The sequence below is a fragment of the Gavia stellata genome, chromosome 2 (genome assembly GCF_030936135.1).
Source record: "Gavia stellata isolate bGavSte3 chromosome 2, bGavSte3.hap2, whole genome shotgun sequence".
NCBI classification, from domain to species: domain Eukaryota; kingdom Metazoa; phylum Chordata; class Aves; order Gaviiformes; family Gaviidae; genus Gavia; species Gavia stellata.
Window position 1 is genome coordinate 112,233,801 of NC_082595.1, and position 17,711 is coordinate 112,251,511.

General features: G+C 65.4%; 1 protein-coding gene across 1 annotated transcript; it reads right to left on the bottom strand.

Moving 5' to 3' along the window:
- Window positions 1-1,988: 1,988 nt before the first annotated feature.
- KCNK3 (potassium two pore domain channel subfamily K member 3) lies at window positions 1,989-17,283 on the bottom strand. Its single transcript, XM_059835653.1, has 2 exons — window positions 17,001-17,283; window positions 1,989-2,872 (listed from the first exon to the last, which is right to left on the bottom strand). The coding sequence occupies exons 1-2, from the start codon at window positions 17,281-17,283 to the stop codon at window positions 1,989-1,991; spliced, it is 1,167 nt and encodes a 388-aa protein (XP_059691636.1).
- Window positions 17,284-17,711: the final 428 nt, after the last annotated feature.

Genomic DNA, 17,711 nt, shown 5'->3' on the forward strand with positions numbered 1-17,711 from the left:
CCCCCTGGGTCACACAGCAGATCGCAACTGCTCACCATCATTGGATGCTTCTTGGCTGTTGCACGGAGCAGAGGGAGGTCTCCAGCCCGTGCCGTGGAGCGAAGGCTGCAGAGATGCTGCTATGGGCAGGAGGAGGTGGGATACAGCTCTCCTGGGTTCTGGGGGGCTCCCACGGGAAAAGCTGCTGCAGGGCCCCCTCCAGCCTTGCATCAGTGGGTGACGGTGGGATGGAAGAGGTCGAGGAGGGAAGGAACCGAGGCAGTGCCGAGGTTTCAACCAGCCTTTATTTCTCTCTCTAAGGGAAGTAACTCAGCGGTACAAATATACTTTGGCATGAGAACCAGAGAAACCTTGCCGGGGGGAGTGTGGTTCCCCGTGGGTGCCCTAGGATGAGAAAGATGCAGACAGCAAAAAGAAATTCCCTGGAGTCATCGACGAGTTTCCCCCCCCAAGACTCCTTTCCGATAGATATTTATAGATTTCTATAGATATGATGATAGCGTCATTTATAATAAATATCCTCTCTGGTATCTAACAGTATGTACAGGTCGTCAAGTATTAGAAATACGTTGGTTTTCTTCTGTTAAAAGGTGAGAAAAGAAACAGGCGGGCTGGGTGCCTCGGCTGTCCCCAAAGTCCCCCTGGCACCCCCGGGGCTCAAAGAGGGGCCAGTGCACGTCACGGTGTCCCCGTTGGCGGGGGGACAGCCTGTGCGTTGGGTGCTGGCAGGGGGGAGCGCCGTCCTGGGGGTGATGGGGGTGCTCCCCGTGGGGCTGGGGGCTGCCACATGGATGGAGGGGGGCAAGGAAAGGAGTTTTCACCCCCCTCTTGCCGTGACGGGGTGGCCAGGATGGAGGTGACCCCCGGGATGTCCGGGGTCTGAGATGGGGGAAGCCCCGGGAGCATCCCCTGCTCTGGGCTCAAGGTGTTGGGTGCGAGATGGGGTGCGGGTCGAAAGGGGACCGGTGCACCCCGGGGCTGTGAAGAAGGGTGAAAAAGCCTTATAATGCTCCCGGTTGTCCCCCAAAAAAGCTCCCCGAGGGTAACGGCTCCGGCCCCAGAGCTGCCATGGGGGAGGATGGAGACGGGGGTCCCAGGGGACCGCGTTGCCGCTGCCTGTCCTGCCTCGCCAGCGGGAAAATCCCAGGGACACCCAAGGTTTGCCCATCTAAAGAGGGTCAGAATAACCTCGTCGAGCTCTCGGAGGGCTGCCCACCGAGTGGCGGCAGGTGTTTTCGGCAGCCTACGTGACTCACGGCTTGTTTTCTCGGCCGCAGGGGCAGGCTGATGCGCGCAGCGATCGGAAAAGCTCCGTCTAAGCCCCTCTTAGCCTGATTTGCCCGCTGATGCGTGCTCGCCTTCGCTGCGGCATCCCTCGCCGCCCGGGGACCTGCCTTCCCCCGGGATGGACGGGATGGGACCCCATTGCTGCCCGTGGTCGGTGCTGGAAACCCCACGTCCTCCTCTCCCCGCGTCCCACGAGGCCTCCGGTGCACGCACGGTCACACGTCTGATTCACGGCCGTGCCGTCGCACGCAGCCTCGCACGCTCAGGCTGCCGTGGGGCTGCCGTGGGGCTGCCATGGGGCCGTGGGGGTCCCCAGCCGCTTGCACAGAGGTTATCGCAGTGGGAGGTGCAGGCGTACCCCCTACCCCATCAGGTTAAAACCCTCTCCAGCTCTTCAAGTTTCACATTTTTGAGGAGTGGTTTTGCAAAATAAAATAAAATAAAATAAATTTAAATTAAAATAAAATAAAACCAGCAGCTCCCTTCTTCCCGCTTCGGAGAGGACCGGGGCAGCCTCGCCGCTGCTCCCGCATCCCTCCCGAGTCCCGGCAGAGGAGCACGGCCCCCCCGGGGGTCCCAGCCCGCTGCCTCCACCTCCGCCGCCAGACCCCAGGGTGGTTTCCTCCTGCCGTGACCAAGAAAGGTCCTTGGCCATGGGGCCAAGGCGGGGTTCGGGGGGCACGGGGGCAGATGGAGAGGGGCTACACGGAGCTGCGGCGCTTCATGAGCCCCTGGAAAGCCGCGAGGCTGTGGAGACCGGTGGAGACGGAGCTGATGGCCGACCGGCGGGCGTTGCAGAAGCATCTGTTGGAGGGGGTCTCCGGACAGCGGCCGGGCGAGGAGTGGCTCTGCTCCACGCAGGTGTCCGAGGTGGAGAGGTCCCTGGGGATGATCATAGGGATGGAGTACTGCAGCTTCTCCCGGCTCTTGTACCACAGGCACGAGCACATGGATTGGAAGTGGAGAACCTCTGCGTAGACGTTCCGAAAGCCGCCCCCGCCGCCCCCCGCCGCCGCTGCCGGCACGGCCGAGGCGGTGTCCGTGGCGTGGATGCTGCTGGCTTGCCCGTTGCGGGTGAGCAGCGCCCGATGCTCGGCGTCCCGCTTCTCATCCTCAGCATTCATGGTCATGAAACGCAGCACCACCAGGTTGAGGAAAGCCCCGATGACCGTCAGCCCCGTCAGGATGTAGACGAAGCTGAAGGCCACGTACTGTGGCTTGTTCTGGAGGGCTTCGTCCTTCTGCAGGGCCACGTAGTCCCCAAAGCCGATGGTGGTGAGGGTGATGAAGCAGTAGTAGTAGGCGTGGAAGAAGCTCCAGTGCTCGTAGTAGGAGAAGGCGGCTGCCCCGATGCAGAGGGTGCTGATGCAGGAGAAGAACCCGATGGTGACCATGTTGGCCATGGAGACCTCCGCCCGCCTCATGCCAAGGCACTTCTTGATGCGGTGGAGGAGGTACTTGACGAAGGTGTTGATCCTCTCGCCCAAGCTCTGGAACATGACGAGGGTGAGGGGGATCCCCAGCAGGGCGTAGACCATGCAGAAGACCTTCCCCCCGTCCGTGCTGGGGGCTGCATGGCCGTAACCTGGGGAGCAAAGCCACAGAGTGGGATCAGCTTGGTGGTCCGAGGGGGGTGCAAGGTGTGCAGCACCTCAAACCGCTTCCCTGAGCCACCGGTGGTGGACCCCAACCCTGACCGGTGCCATCCTCACCCCCAGGCACAAGGAGTGACCACAAACGGCTCTGCAGGCTGGGGGGATAACGGGGTCTGCAAATGGAAATGAAGGGGAGGCAGCTGGAGAAGGGGGAAAGCCCTCGGCTTGTGGGAAAAGGAGTTGGAGGGCTGGCGGGGGTGACGGACGAGGTGCTGCATCCCTGGGTTGGGGTGGGGGCAGCTGGGGGATGCTTGGATGGGTCCTGGCTGGGGTGGGGCGAAGCTCTCCAGCCTTGGGCTTTTGCAAGTTGGAGATCTTCCCTGAAATACCCATCCTGGGATGGCCCATCTCAGAGCAGCCGGGTGGAGAGGAGCAGGAGATGGGGAAAATAGGGATTTTTAAGGACTCAAGAGAGGCAGGCGGCTGGCTCCCCTCCGTCACCCCCAGCCCTGCATCCCTGCACCCCTGTGCCCCACTGCCCGTTGTCCGGGGGCTGCCGTGGGAGCTGGGGGAGCACCTGGGCCCAGCCCTGGGGGGCCCATTTGGGTTTCACTTCATCTCCTGCCTGCACAAAACCCCTGCAGACGGGACTTATTCTGCCCCTGCGCTGGCAGGGGATTCGTCACGAATGGATCCCAGGCACCCACAGCTGGGCAGAGGCAGCTGAGCCTGCGGGACATGTGGGTGCTGAGCTGGGGTGACCTGGAGCACCGGGCAGGAGCAGAGGGGCAGGAGCAGTGGGGCAGGAGCAGAGGGCAGGAGCAGAGGGGCAGGAGCAGTGGGGCAGGAGCAGTGCGGGGGCTGGGGGCTGCAGCCACAGCTCAGTGCCCTGCTCAGACCTTGGGGGCTCAGAAACACTTCCCTCAGACTCTGAGCATGTTTCACAGAATCACAGAATCACTAAGGTTGGAAAAGACCTGTAGGATCATCAAGTCCAACCATAAAAAACCAAACAAACAAACAAAAAAACCACCCACAAAAAAAAAACCCCAAACCACCCACAAACCACAAAACACACCACAACCCACACCAAAAACCAACCCACCCAACACCACACAGCTCCATGCCCATCAAGCCACATCCCACAATGCCACGTCCACACGCTCCTTGAATACCTCCAGGGAGGGTGACTCCACCACCTCCCTGGGCAGCCTCTGCCAGTGCTTCACCACTCTCTCAGTAAAGAACTTTTTCCTAATATCCAGCCTAAACCTCCCCTGGCGCAACTTGAGGCCATTTCCTCTTGTCCTATCACTTGTCACTTGGGAGAAGAGACCAACACCCACCTCCCCACAACCCCCTTTCAGGCAGTTGTAGAGAGCGATGAGGTCTCCCCTCAGCCTCCTCTTCTCCAGACTGAACAACCCCAGCTCCCTCAGCCGCTCCTCATCGGAATTGTGCTCCAGACCCCTCACCAGCTCCGTCGCCCTTCTCTGGACACGCTCCAGCACCTCAAGGTCCTTCTTGTAGTGAGGGGCCCAGTTTGGGACAGGGCTGGGGGTGCCAGCACAAGCCCAGCCCCCACAGCACCCACTTCTCCAGGACCTGTCCCAGCAGTTAAACCAGAGGCAGCACCCACACCACCGCAGCAGACCCGGGCCCGTGGGGACTCGCCCTGCCCCAGCTGTGTTTAACCCTGGCTGGGCGGAGGCAGGCGGCATCCCTCACCGTCACCCTCGCCGGCAGCCTCGGGAGGCCAAGGATTAAGCCAGGCCAGACCGAGGTGAAAACAAGGATCGTCAGATCTCTGTCCAAGCCACCTCGAGGAGCTGGCGTGACCTCTCCCAGCTGCCAGTGCTGCTGGCTCGGGCTGCGGCCGTGGGAGCCTCAGGGCATCACTGGAGAGTGTCACCAGAGAGCATCGCTGGAGAGCATCACCAGACAGCATTGCCAGAGAGCATCACCGGAGAGAGGGCACTGGAGAGTATCACTGGAGAGCATCACCGGAGAGAGAGCATGACCAGAGAGAGAGTATGACTGGAGAGCATCACCAGAGAGAGAGCATCACCGGAGAGAGAGCATCACCGGAGAGAAAGCATGACTGGAGAGCATCACCAGAGAGAGAGCATCACCGGAGAGAGAGCATCACCAGAGAGAGCGCATGACCAGAGAGAGAGCATCACCAGAGAGAGCGCATGACCAGAGAGAGAGCATCACCGGAGAGCATCGCCAGAGAGAGGGCATGACCAGAGAGAGAGCATCACCGGAGAGCATCGCCGGAGAGAGAGCATCACCGGAGAGCATCACCAGAGAGAGCGCATGACCAGAGAGAGAGCATCACCGGAGAGCATCGCCGGAGAGCATCACTGCTCTCATCAGTGCTGGGTGCCAGCCTACCCCTTCCCTCACCGATGGCAAAGGGAGCCACTGCTTGCTGCCCCCTCCCCAGAGGCAAAGGGGACGCCGAGGCAATGCCGTGCCACCCGGGTGGCCGCAGCAGAGCCGGGCGGTGCATTTCAAACCGGGGTCACATCCTGCTGCCCTTGGGGCAGACACCGAGCCCTCGCCCTGCCTGTCTGCCTGCTCCTGCCCTTCATCTCCTGCCAGACGCCCCCGTCCCCCTCCCCACAGCCCAAATCTCCCCGTTACTCATGCATCGGCGGGTCGAGGACGGGGTTTTTAGGATGCGAGCCTGGAGCAGTGCCCACGGCCTCGTCCGTGCCCACAGCCTCGCTGAGCATCCCCCTGCCTGCTCCTGCCCGCCCCGCACCCTGCAGCCTCCCGCAGCTATATTTAGCCCCGTTTCCCCGGGAAAGGGAGTTTATGAGCTCTCGTGGCGCGTCCAAGCGTCCGTCAATCTGCCAGCCCCCCCTTCCCCGGCTTCAGCAGGCGCTGCCTGATCTCCAGCACGTCTGAGGATGGGGGGAAGGTCACCGGGATATGAAATCCAGGCAGTGGGGAGATGGAGACCCCGGGAAGGCAGCAGAGAGGGTGAAACCCCCTGGAACCCCTCTTCCACCTGCGGTTTCATCCGCCGCGGGAGGGAAATGCATTGGAGAGGAGAGCTCAGCTCCTGGGGATGCGGCAAAGTCCAGGCAGCTGCCAGGTTCAGCAGCGGCTCTGCCTTCCCCATGGCTTTGGGGCACGGCGAGGCTCCCCGCCATGCTCCTGCCCTCCCTGCAGAAGGGGCTCAGCATCCCCGCTCCTCTCCACCTCCTGCCTCCCCCCCGCAGCCCCCCCAAACCTCCCCGCTGGCTGGGTGCTCCTCAAAGGGGTGTCCCAGGAGGGATGCTGCCAAGGGAGAGCAGAGTCAGGGTGCTCTGGGCTCCAGCTCAGGGTGCTGCAAGCAGGCAGCGAGCACAGCGTGTGTCCCCGGGGAGAAAATATGACATGGCCCTGAGGAACGCGGCCGGCTCGTCTCCTTTTTAGGGCTGCGGAGGAGCAGGGTGGCTCTGGCCGTGGGGAGCAGGTGTGGGTCTCCTCTGGCCCCCGGCCTGGAGCAAATCCCCGGCTGTCGGGAGCGATGGATGGTGGGGATTAGCGGGGCAGCTGCCGGGGACGGGAGGGGGACTTCGCAGAGCGGAGGTGGTACAAGGCTGGAGGATGCAAAGGGCTGGGAAGGCAGGGAGAGGGTCCCTGGGAGGTGGCACTGGGTGCTGAAGGGGTATGGGAGGGGGCTGGGACATCCAGGGAGGGGGTGCAGGGAGCCAGTGCAGGGTGTGCCAGGGCAAGGGGTGCAGGGAGCCAGGGCAGGGGTGCAAGGAATCAGGGCAGGGGTGCAGGGAGCCAGGGAAGGGGTGCAAGGAATCAGGGCAGGGGTGCAGGGAGCCAGGGCAGGGGTGCAGGGAGCCAGGGAAGGGTGCAGGGAGCCAGGGCAGGGGTGCAAGGAATCAGGGCAGGGGTGCAGGGAGCCAGGGAAGGGTGCAGGGAGCCAGGGCAGGGGTGCAAGGAATCAGGGCAGGGGTGCAGGGAGCCAGAGAAGGGTGCAGGGAGCCAGGGCAGGGGGGTGCAGGGAGCCAGCACAGGGGGTGCCAGGGCAAGGGGTGCAGGGAGCCAGGGCAGGGGTGCAAGGAATCAGGGCAGGGGTGCAGGGAGCCAGGGCAGGGGTGCAGGGAGCCAGGGAAGGGTGCAGGGAGCCAGGGCAGGGGTGCAAGGAATTAGGGCAGGGGTGCAGGGAGCCAGAGAAGGGTGCAGGGAGCCAGGGCAGGGGGGTGCAGCGAGCCAGCACAGGGGGTGCCAGGGCAAGGGGTGCAGGGAGCCAGGGCAGGGGTGCAAGGAATCAGGGCAGGGGTGCAAGGAATTAGGGCAGGGGTGCAGGGAGCCAGAGAAGGGTGCAGGGAGCCAGGGCAGGGGGGTGCAGGGAGCCAGGGCAGGGGGCATGGGCAGTCCCAGCTGAGGACAGGGACTGGGAGCTGGGTTGGGGTATCAGGGGTACGAAGCAGTCAGGAAACCAACTCCCTGCTTTACAAAGCTGCTGCAGGGAAGCGAGTGCTGGCAGTGAGCGAGGGCTGGTAGCCACGAGCCATGGCCCACACCAGGACACCTCCATGCCCGAGTAGGAGCCCTGCATCCCACTGCCAGAGCCATCACGCTTCTCCTCCGGTCCAGAAGCAGGGGATGCTCCCAGGGTCCATGCTAGGCGCAGGGTGGGCTCCTCCTGGCACCCCTCCTCACCCCCCCATAGCCCGGGTGTCTGTTGGGCAGACGTGTGGCTGGTGTCCCCCCCTTTACCCACAACAGCCTGGCCCCCGGACGCCAGAGCCCTTCACCGTGGTCTCTGACCTGCTGCAGCTTTCACTGTCCCTTGCCGGGCTGTGAGGCTGCAGGAGCGATGAGGGACGGTGGGGAAGGTTCAGGCAGCCCAGCTGATGGGGGATCTACCAAGCCACTGACCACTCTGGGGGTCTCCAGCGCTTTGGAGCAGCCCCGGTTTCTCCCAGCCTGGGGCATAGACAAGTCTGGTCCTTCCAAGCCTGGGACAAATCCAACTCTGGTCTTTCCAAGCCTGGTTTCACAGGTCCATGAAACCCCACAGAGCGATGCCTGCCTTCCCACCCTGCTTCCTGGCAGGTTCAGCAGCAGCCACCAAGGTCGGTACGTTCCCGTGCCTTTTGGGGGGAAAGGAATGATCCAACTGCATCCGTAGATGCCCAAGGACCCAGAGTCAGGAGTGCCCCAGGGATGCCTCAGTGGAGCAGAATCCTCATCCTCCGGAGATGCCTCATCCTCCGGAGATGTTAGCCACCCCACAGAGCCCACCCTCCCCAAGCAGACCCTATGCTTGCAGCTGGCTGGCACGATGGCGAACACACAGCAACCCCATGCTCCCAAAGCCCTTCAGCACCCGAAACCCAAAGCACCCAGCCCTGAGCGCCCCAGGTGCCTGCCCCGGGCACCCCCTTCTCCTGGCCCTCATGTTGAAACGTCGGGGTGCCCCAGAGATGGAGGCGGTGGATGGACATCCCTTGGGGCGCAGCGTGCCCCGGGCAGCATCCTTCTCCTCCTCCTCCTCCTCGTGCCAGCCCTGCAGCCCCCCCGCCCCATTGCTCCCAGTAAGGACCAGCATCCTGCTCAGCGTTTAACGGGCATCCATTTCCCAGTGTGTCCCCCGGGTGACGTGAGCTCGGCCGAGGTACAAACGGGGCACGGGCAGTGCCACACTCTCTCCATCACCTGCAGCCAAGAGCAACCCGGGCTGTGCCCAGCCTTGCCAGTTAACCAGTGCCAGGGCTGAGCCTGGGGACCTCGGCTGTCCTCCCGGCTGGGGATGGGGACCCAGGTGACACAGCCGGCACCCGGGGTGCCCCTGGGCGCTGCAGGACGAGCAAACAAGCAGGCAGGGAGCGGCTGGGAAAGGCAGCATGTGGCAGCGGCAGCAGCCTGCCCTGAGCAAATACAGCCCTGGCACGAAGGGGCACAGCACTGCCTGTGCTGTGTGGGGACATGTGCCCTCCAACACCTCCGTCACCCCCCGGACAGGGCTTGAGGGCAGTGGGAAGGGCTCGTCCTGCCCGGAGACACCTCCTGGGCAGGACAGGGTGAGAGGCAGCCAGAGCAGAGGGAGGGGACCTGGGCAGCGGGTCCCCAGGGCTGGGCTGAACTTGGGAGATGCAGGGCTGGAGCGAGCCCTGGGACCCGCAGCACCCAGGCTGCCCCTGTCCCAGCTGGGTGCTGGACCCGGAGCAGGGACTGTCCTTGCTGCGCCTGCACCAGGGCAGGAGGAGGGGCAGGCAGCCATCCTCTCAACCTGCCATCCATCCATCCATCCATCCACCCACCCACCCATTCACCCATGCGTCCGTCCATCCATCCATCCATCCATCCATCCATCCATCCATCCATCCACCCACCCACCCATTCACCCATGCATCCGTCCTTCCATCCATGCATCTGTCCATCCATCCATCCATCCATCCATCCATCCATCCATCCATCCACCCACCCACCCATTCACCCATGCATCCGTCCTTCCATCCATGCATCTGTCCATCCATCCGTCCATCCATCCATCCATCCATCCATTCATCCACCCACCCACCCACCCACCCACCCATTCACCCATGCATCCGTCCTTCCTTCCATGCATCTGTCCATCCATCCGTCCATCCATCCATCCATCCATCCATTCATCCACCCACCCACTCACCCATTCACCCAAGCGTCCGTCCATCCATCCATCCACCCACCCATTCACCCATCCATCCATCCATCCATACATCCATCCACCACCCCACCCACCCATTCACCCATGTGTCCATCCTTCCATCCATCCATCCACGCACCCACCCACCCATTCACCCATCCATCCATCCGTCCACCCATTCACCCATGCGTCCTTCCATCCATCCATCCATCCATCCATCCATCCATCCATCCATCCAACCATCCATCCACCCACCCACCCACCCACGCGTCCATCTGTCCATCCATCCGTCCACCCACCCGTGCACCCACAGATCTCTGCCCCGGGCTCCCCCTGCCCCCCCAAAACACAGCATTGGGGTACCCCCCCCCCACAGCAGCACCTGCGCCCCTGCCACCCCCTGGTCCTGGCATCACCGTGACCCCTTCCCCCCAGATTTGTCCTATACATCTGGGGGGGCTCAGGGCCACCCCCCTCCCTGCTCCCACCACAGCGGGGGGGGGGGGGGGGCAGCCCCCCACTCCCCCTCCCTGCCTGCCTGGGGAAGGGTTTGGGGGGTGCAGCCGGTGCCTGTCCCCCCCGGGCAGAGCTGCCCGCAGGCGGGGGCCGGACCCTGCCGTCGCGGGGGGGGCCCAGGATGGTGTCATGGAAAATCCCAGCGCCGGCCAAGCGCCCTGTTTGCGCCAAAACTGGCAATTTTTCCCCTCGATCCTGGGGCTCCGCCAGGCCCCTTCCTGCCCCCCCCCGCTCCATCCCTTCCCTTCCTCCCGCAAAAAGGGGGTGCAGCCGGGCCCCCCCCGCCCCCAGGGGCCCTGCAGGGCTGCAGCAGGAGGGGGGGGTGCTCTCTGTGCTAGTGGGCACGGCGGGATACCCCGGTGATGGGCACGGCTGGATGCAGACGGACACCCCCACCCCGAAGGCTGGTCCTAATGGGTATTTTTTTAGGGGGGGGGCACCCCATAACCCCAACCTGCAACTGGGGACATCCGCGCTGCCCCGGGGATGGCTGAAATGGGGAGCAGAGCTGCTTTCTGCACCGGCCCCGGGGAAAGGGGCCTCGAGGGGGGGGGGGATAAAAAGTCATTTAAGGCCTTTGGGACGGATTTCTGCCACCCCGGGAGGGGGGCTGCCCTGCCTGCATCCTGGGCAGGGGGACCCCGGCACAGGCAGTGACCCCCCCACCCCGTGCAGCACCCAGGGGCCACCTCCTGCACTGCAGGAGGCCCTGAGCCCCCCCCCGGGGGGTGGGGGACAAAGACCCCAGCCTCGTGCGAGACTGAGACCCCGAAGGACCCCTCCACGCTGCCCCTGGCTCCCCCCACCCCATCTGCAAACGCACCCCCCTGCTCCCTCCGCCCGAGCCCGAGCAGGATGGGGTGCAAGCACCATGCAACAGCACCCAGCACTGCGCATCAGTACCGTGCACCAGTGCCCAGCACCAGGCACCCAGCACCGTGCACCAGTGCCCAGCACCATGCAACAGCACCCAGGACTGTGCACCAGCACCATGCACCGGTGCCCAGCACCATGCAACAGCACCCAGCACTGCGCACCAGCACCGTGCACCAGTGCCCAGCACCATGCAACAGCACCCAGCACTGTGCACCAGCACCGTGCACCAGTGCCCAGCACCAAGCACCCAGTACTGTGCACCAGTGCCCAGCACCAAGTGCCCAGCACCAAGTACCCAGCACCGTGCACCAGTGCCCAGCACCAAGTACCCAGCACCAAGCACCCAGTACCGTGCACCAGTGCCCAGCACCATGCACCAGTGCCCAGCACCAAGTACCCAGCACTGTGCACCAGTGCCCAGCATTGTGCACCAGCACCTAGCACTGTGCACCAGCACCATGCACTGGTGCCCAGCACCATGCAACAGCACCCAGCACTGCGCACTGAGCACCCTACACCGTGCACCAGTGCCCAGCACCAGTGCGGCCCTTCTGCCCCACGGCCGCTCCCCTTCACCCCTTTCTGCAGGCAGGCGGGCGAGACCCCCGCCCCGCCGCAGCACCCTCCACTCTTGCTCCTTCAATTTACCCTCCCGGCCGTGATTTATCCGAGGTGGCGGTGCCTGCTACAAATCCTGCGCCGCAGTCACTTCAGCCTGAGAGCTGCCTGATAAATATTTAAGCCGGCTCATAAATCACACGCCGGCAGAGCGGGGCTCTCCCGCGGCTCCGGCTTGGGTCCGGCCTCTTGGCACCAGACCTGGCAACACCGAGTCCGAGCAAGCAGCTCTGGGGCTTGGTAATTAGGAAAAAACACCCCAAAACCACAAGAAATTGGGGTTTTTCTGCCTGGGCGATGAACCCCCCTCGCCTCGGAGCATCTCTGCCCCGGCTCGCTGTGTTTATGCCTTGCTCTGAGCCAGGCTTTGCTGGCGAGTTTAATGAGGCATCAGCTGGGAGAGGCCGGGCAGGGAGGGAGCGGGTATTAATTGCTGTTATCGCTCGGGGATGGAGCGGAGCGGGGAATTTATAGCCCTGGGGGGGAGGGATGCTCACGGAGGGGCAGCGGTCCTGCTAGTGGGGCCAAGCCCACGGTTCGGAGGGTCTCCGGGCTGAATCCCGCGGGAGAGGCCACGCACAATACCTCCCCACCCCACCATGCCACAGGTTTGGTGGAGCCTCCCCAGGAAAAGGCTCTGCCTCCTCGGCCAAGGCGCCGAGCCCCTGACACCCCCAAAACACACATCGCTGCTGGGAAGGGCTCGGGGACGGCTCCGGTCTCAGTGCACATATCCCAAATCCCCAGTCACCCTCTTCGCGCTCATTCCCCACTACAGGGGTCAGTGGCAGAGCTGCATATGCCCTCATTAGGTTTCAGAGTGAACACGCCAGCCAGCAATCCCAGCGTACCACAGGCAAAGACTCCACGCATCCCCAAGGGTTGAAAGGGGTGAGATGCTGCCTGTCTCGCCCCGCTGCTTGGTCATCACCTCCCGTGGGGGTCTGGGCTGAGGGGAGAGGAATCCCAGCCCTGGAACAGAGGGCTACAGTTTTTCCCTCCGGCACGTTAACTCTAAAACCTATCAAAGGCATGTTCGTAGGTGTCAACACTAATTTCCACTGCTCTCCTTTTTAGCAGGCACAGCTAGCACAGGATTGGAACAAAAATGTCCGGAGGGCCTGGAGGGAGCAGGTGCCCCATCCCTGACCTTGCCTCTCCGCCCAGCCCCACCACAGCCCCAAAACTGCTGCGACCTGCTCCGACTCCCAGCAGCAGCGGCTCCCACACCTCCCCTGAGACGTCTCCCTGTGCTGCATCCCCAAGGGCAGAGAATTGGAGGTCCCTCCCCTCGTGCCGGTGCCGGTACCGGGAAGGTTGTGCCGGTACCGCTGGCACCAGAGGTGGCTGGGGGTGCACGCGCCGGGGTGGCCCCAGGTCCTTCCTCCTATCTCTATCCGCCGGCCAAGCCCGCAGGCGTGAGTAGGGATGGGCTTCCTGCTGGGAGAGATGCTACGGATGCGACGGATTGGGGACAGGCACGTTGCAGTTGCCACCGGAGGAGGCAGCCTGGGGACGAGGGTGACGGGGTGACTGATGGGGAGACCACGTGCAGAAGAGAGTCGGTGGGGACCCGGTCTCACCCGTCCTGGCCCGGGCAGGGTCCCTGCTCCCTTGATAAACAAGTGGGGAGGGAGGAGGGCTGTGACAGATGGTGACACCCTGGCGGCATTCGCCACCTGCCCCGGCCCACATGGCCGCTCGCCTCTCTGCACGCAGCGAGGTGGCGGGAGCGGGAGGGGATGTGTTTTTTGGGAGCGATCCAGCGAGAACCATCACAGCCGGCCCTGGAGCATGGAGGCCCCCGCCGCGGGGACGGGGACCGAGGTGACAGGGGACATGTCCGGCTGACGCTGACGTCCGGCGAGGGGACCCCGGGGCTGGCTCTGCCCGGCTGCAAGGGCAGGCGCTCGGTCCCTGCCCACCCTGCGGCTCCCCTCGCCCTTGGCTTTGCAGGGAGGGGGGCAGCGGGTGACAGCAAACCTAAATACCCCGGTCCCCGGTCCCCCTCCGCGGTGCTTTGGGGGTCCCACGGGCGCTGGGGCAGCTCTTTGGGGGGGGCTGCACCCCACTGGCAGGGTGCAGGGCTCAGGGCAGCCTCGTGGAGGGGGGGGCTGTGGGAGGGTGGCTCGCCTCTTGGCTCTTTTCCCAGATAAAGGAAAAAAACCAAACCCAACCCTGAAACATAAGGAAAACTTCCAGAGTGGGACCCGTCGCGCTCCCGGCTTTTCCTCCTTCCCGCTTTAAAGCCGGCCATGGCACGGGGACCTCGACCGGCACAGGAGCCCCCGCACCCCGACTGCCTCCCGAGCTCAGCGGGGAGCCTGGCTCTTCGGGATCCCCAGCTGCAACAGGAGCTGTACAGGGGGGTTGGTTGTGATTTCCTGGAAGAATGCCTTTTTGTTCCCCACTGTAAAATCCCATTTCATGGGAATAATGGGATTTTCTTTCCCTTCTTGTGGCTTTTGATGATTTTGCTCTCTTTGCTGGTACACGCTGCTGGTTCAGCAGCACCCGAGCTCCATTGCAACGGACCAGCTAAAACGCCTGCCTTCGAAATCACCGGGTTTTGACAAAAACAATATTCCTTTGCATATTTAGGGCCGTGCCCCTTCTCCCTGCACACCCTTGGACATCACGGAGAGGCTGAAGCTGCTGGGAGAGAAGGGCTTAACGCCTGCAGAGCAGTACAGCCCGGTTTGGGGACATTCCCTCTGCATTTCCCTCCCGCTCCGCTGTGGCTGGACACGTTTTTCAGAGCCGGGTGTCATCACCCCAACCCCAGAGGGGCCCCTGAGCTCCCACATCAAGCCCAAGAGGAGGTTTTAAAGTTTTAACCCCCAGCCCCAACTGTCAGGGTGCTTTGCTGGGGTGTAACGCCTGCGTCGGGGCTCAGCCATGCTCAACCGTCCCTGCTCCGTCCTTCCTGGACTGCAGGCAGGGCAGGGGAGCGGGGTGTCCCGGGGGAGGCAGAGCAGGGGCCCCCACGCCTGCCGCAGCCCGTGCTGAGCCGCGGCCTCTCGGGACCGTGCACACCGAGCTGGCTTTGTCTCACTCCTCCGTCACTGCAGCGTCCTTTGTGCGGGCTGGCGAGACGCCGCTCGCTCCCGCTCGCCTCCCGCTCGCGCCTCTCCCCAGCCCCCCGCGCACCCCCTTGCCCGCTCCTCCTCCCTCTCACGTCAAACATAAGCTGCTTGTCTTCGCTTTCAAAGCCTTTCCCAGCTGCTCCCGCCAGCCGGGAGAGGCCGGACCCTGCCTCCGCTCAGCCCATGGCTGCTCCAACACCCGCGTCTCAGCCCCGGGAACCAACAGCCACCCCAGCACCCACAGCTCAGCCCCACAAACCAAGAGCCACCCCAGCACCCACAGCTCAGCCCCACAAACCAAGAGCCACCCCAGCACCCACGGCTCAGCCCCGGGAACCAAGAGCCACCCCAGCACCCATGGCTCAGCCCCACAAACCAAGAGCCACCCCAGCACCCATGGCTCAGCCCCAAAAACCAAGAGCCACCCCAGCACCCATGGCTCAGCCCCACAAACCAAGAGCCACCCCAGCACCCATAGCTCAGCCCCGGGAACCAGGAGCCACCCCAGCACCCATGGCTCAGCCCCGGGAACCAGGAGCCACCCCAGCACCCGTGTCTCAGCCCCAAAAACCAGGAGCCCCCCCAGCACCCACGGCTCAGCCCCGGGAACCAGGAGTCACCCCAGCACCCATGGCTCAGCCCCAAAAACCAAGAGCCACCCCAGCACCCACGGCTCAGCCCCGGGAACCAAGAGCCACCCCAGTACCCATGGCTCAAAGCTGGTTCCCCACCAGCCCTCCCACCCCTCTGGGCTGTGGGACCCGTGGGGACGCTGGCCCGGGCCAGGCCAGCCACGTGCCATCGGGGTCCAGCCGCCGGCTGTCCCCCCGGCCCGCAGGCCCTCGCGCTGCGCTGAGGATGGGGCAGTTTGGGGACCAGGCGACAGTGGGTCACCCCAGGCGCTCCGTCGAGGGGACCCTTAGGGACAGATGGGTTGACGACGCGACTGGGTGAACGCACAGAGCAGCGGTCTGAAACCCGGGGGGACACCCTGCAGCCCCCCCAGCTCCTGCAGCCCCTCTCCCAAAGTGGGGGAGCACCCTGGGTGGGGGTCGGGTCAGGGCAGGGACATCACCCTGAGCACCGGGGCGCAGCGCTGACACCCCGCTTGTGGGGCCAGAGCGCCTGTGCAGGCAGGGACACGTCCCTGTCCCCCCCGGGGTGGGGGTCCCGCCATGCTGGGAAGGGCAGGAGACGGGCTGCGAGGGCACCCTGTCCCCAGGGGACCTTCCTCCTCCTCCTCCTCCTCCTCCAGGGAAGGGGTCAGCCGAGGAAATCGTGGGTCCCACGGCCCCAGTGTGACCCCCCCCGAGCATCCGCTGCCCCCCCCAGCCCTGCCCGACTCTGCACCCCCCCGGGAACCTCTCTGCAGGGCTGGAAAGGGGGTCCCAGCTCAGACCCCCCCCCCCGGACACCCCCGAGCTGCAGAGGGGGTGGGATCGGGGTCCGTGCGGGGGTCCCCAAGGCTGGGGGACGTGACGTGGGGAGCCCAGAGGCCGCAGGGGTGGGAGGGGGTGCCTCGAGAGTAGGGAGGCCAGAGACCACGGGGATGGGCGCTCCCCGAGGACAGGGAGCCGGGGCGGGAGGGATCCCCGGTGCCTCGGGGATGGGCGCGACCGGGAGGGTGCGGCGAGGGCTCCGGGGCCGGGGAGCGGGGCTGGCGAGTAGCCGCGATAGCGCGGGGATGGGCGGGGGGTCCGGGCGGGGGTTCCCCAGGGCCGCGGAGCCACGGGCGGGGCGGGTCGCCCTGACGCTCCGGGGATGGGGGATTTCGGGAGAATCCGGGCTGGCGTTTCCCGGGGGCGGAGGAGCCGCCCGGGAGAGTCGCCCCGATACCGGGGGGACGGGCGGAGGTCGGGCGGGGATTTCCCGGTGGCGGAGGCGGGTGAGCCTGCCGGTGCGGGGCTGGGCGTTTTGGGGAGGGTGCTGGCGGGGCTCTCCCCAGGGCAGGGGGAGTCGGCGGGCGGGTCGCCCCGATACCACGGGGACGGGCGGGGATCCGGGTGGCAGTTTCCCGGTGGCGGGGAGAGCGGGTCGCCCCGATACCGCGGGGACGGGCGCCGGGGCGGGGGGGGGACGGGCCGTCCGGGTGGCGGTTTCCCGGTGGCAGAGGAGCCGGGCGGCCGGGTCGCCCCGATACTACGGGGACGGGCGGGGGGTTTCCCGGTGGCGGAGGAGCCGGGAGAGCGGGTCGCCCCGATACCGCGGGGACGGGCGCTGGTTTCCCGGTGGCGGAGGAGCCGGGCCGCCGGGTCGCCCCGATACCGCGGGGACGGGCGCGTCGGGGACGGTCTGCACGAGGAGCAACCGGAGCCGGTATCCCGTGGCCGGTCTCCGGGGGCACGGGGAAGCGGCGGGGCGGGGTGGGGGGACCGGTACCTATGGTAGTGATGACGGTGATGGCGAAGTAGAAGGAGCCGGCGAATTTCCACTGGACGCCGGCCTTGTGCGGCTTGAGCTTGAGGACGACCCACTCGAGTTCGCGGTAGCTCTCGGCGCTGAGGTTGTACTTGCTCTTCAGCTCCTGGCTCTTCGCCTCCAGCCGCCGCCGCTCCGCCGTCTCCTCCTCCGACTCCAGCGCGTCGAAGACGGCGGCGCCCACCAGCAGGTAGGTGAAGGTGCACATGATGAGCGCCAGCGTCCGCACGTTCTGCCGCTTCATGCTGCGGCGGCGGCGGCGGCGGCGGCGGCGGGCGGCGGGGCCGTCTGGGGCATGGCGGCGGCGGCGGCGGCGGTGGAGGGCTCGGAGCGGCGCGGCTCGGAGCGGCGCGGCTCGGCTGGGCTGGGCTGGGCTCGGCTCGGCTCGGCTCGGCGCGGCGCTGCGCGGCTCGGCTGGGCTGGGCTGGGCTCGGCTCGGCTCGGCTCGGCTCGGCGCGGCTCGGCTCGGCGCGGCGCGGCTCGGCTCGGCTCGGCTCGGCGCGGCTCGGCGCGGCTCGGCGCAGCGGGGAGGGCGGCGGGGGGCGGTGGAGGGGGCGGGCGGGGGCGGAGCTGTCCTTCAGCACCACCGCCCCGCTGCCCGCGCCCGCACCCACCGGCAGCCGCAGCCGTACCGGGACCGGCACCCGGACCGACCGGCACCGGTAGCTGCAC

Bases quoted from the DNA above. Each gene is read 5' to 3' on its own strand.
- KCNK3 (XM_059835653.1), bottom strand. From the start codon at position 17,283: ATGAAGCGGCAGAACGTGCGGACGCTGGCGCTCATCATGTGCACCTTC. The intron at 2,873-17,000 runs GTACCGGTCCCC...TTTGCTCCCCAG, and splicing joins CACCGTCATCACTACCATAG to GTTACGGCCATGCAGCCCCC.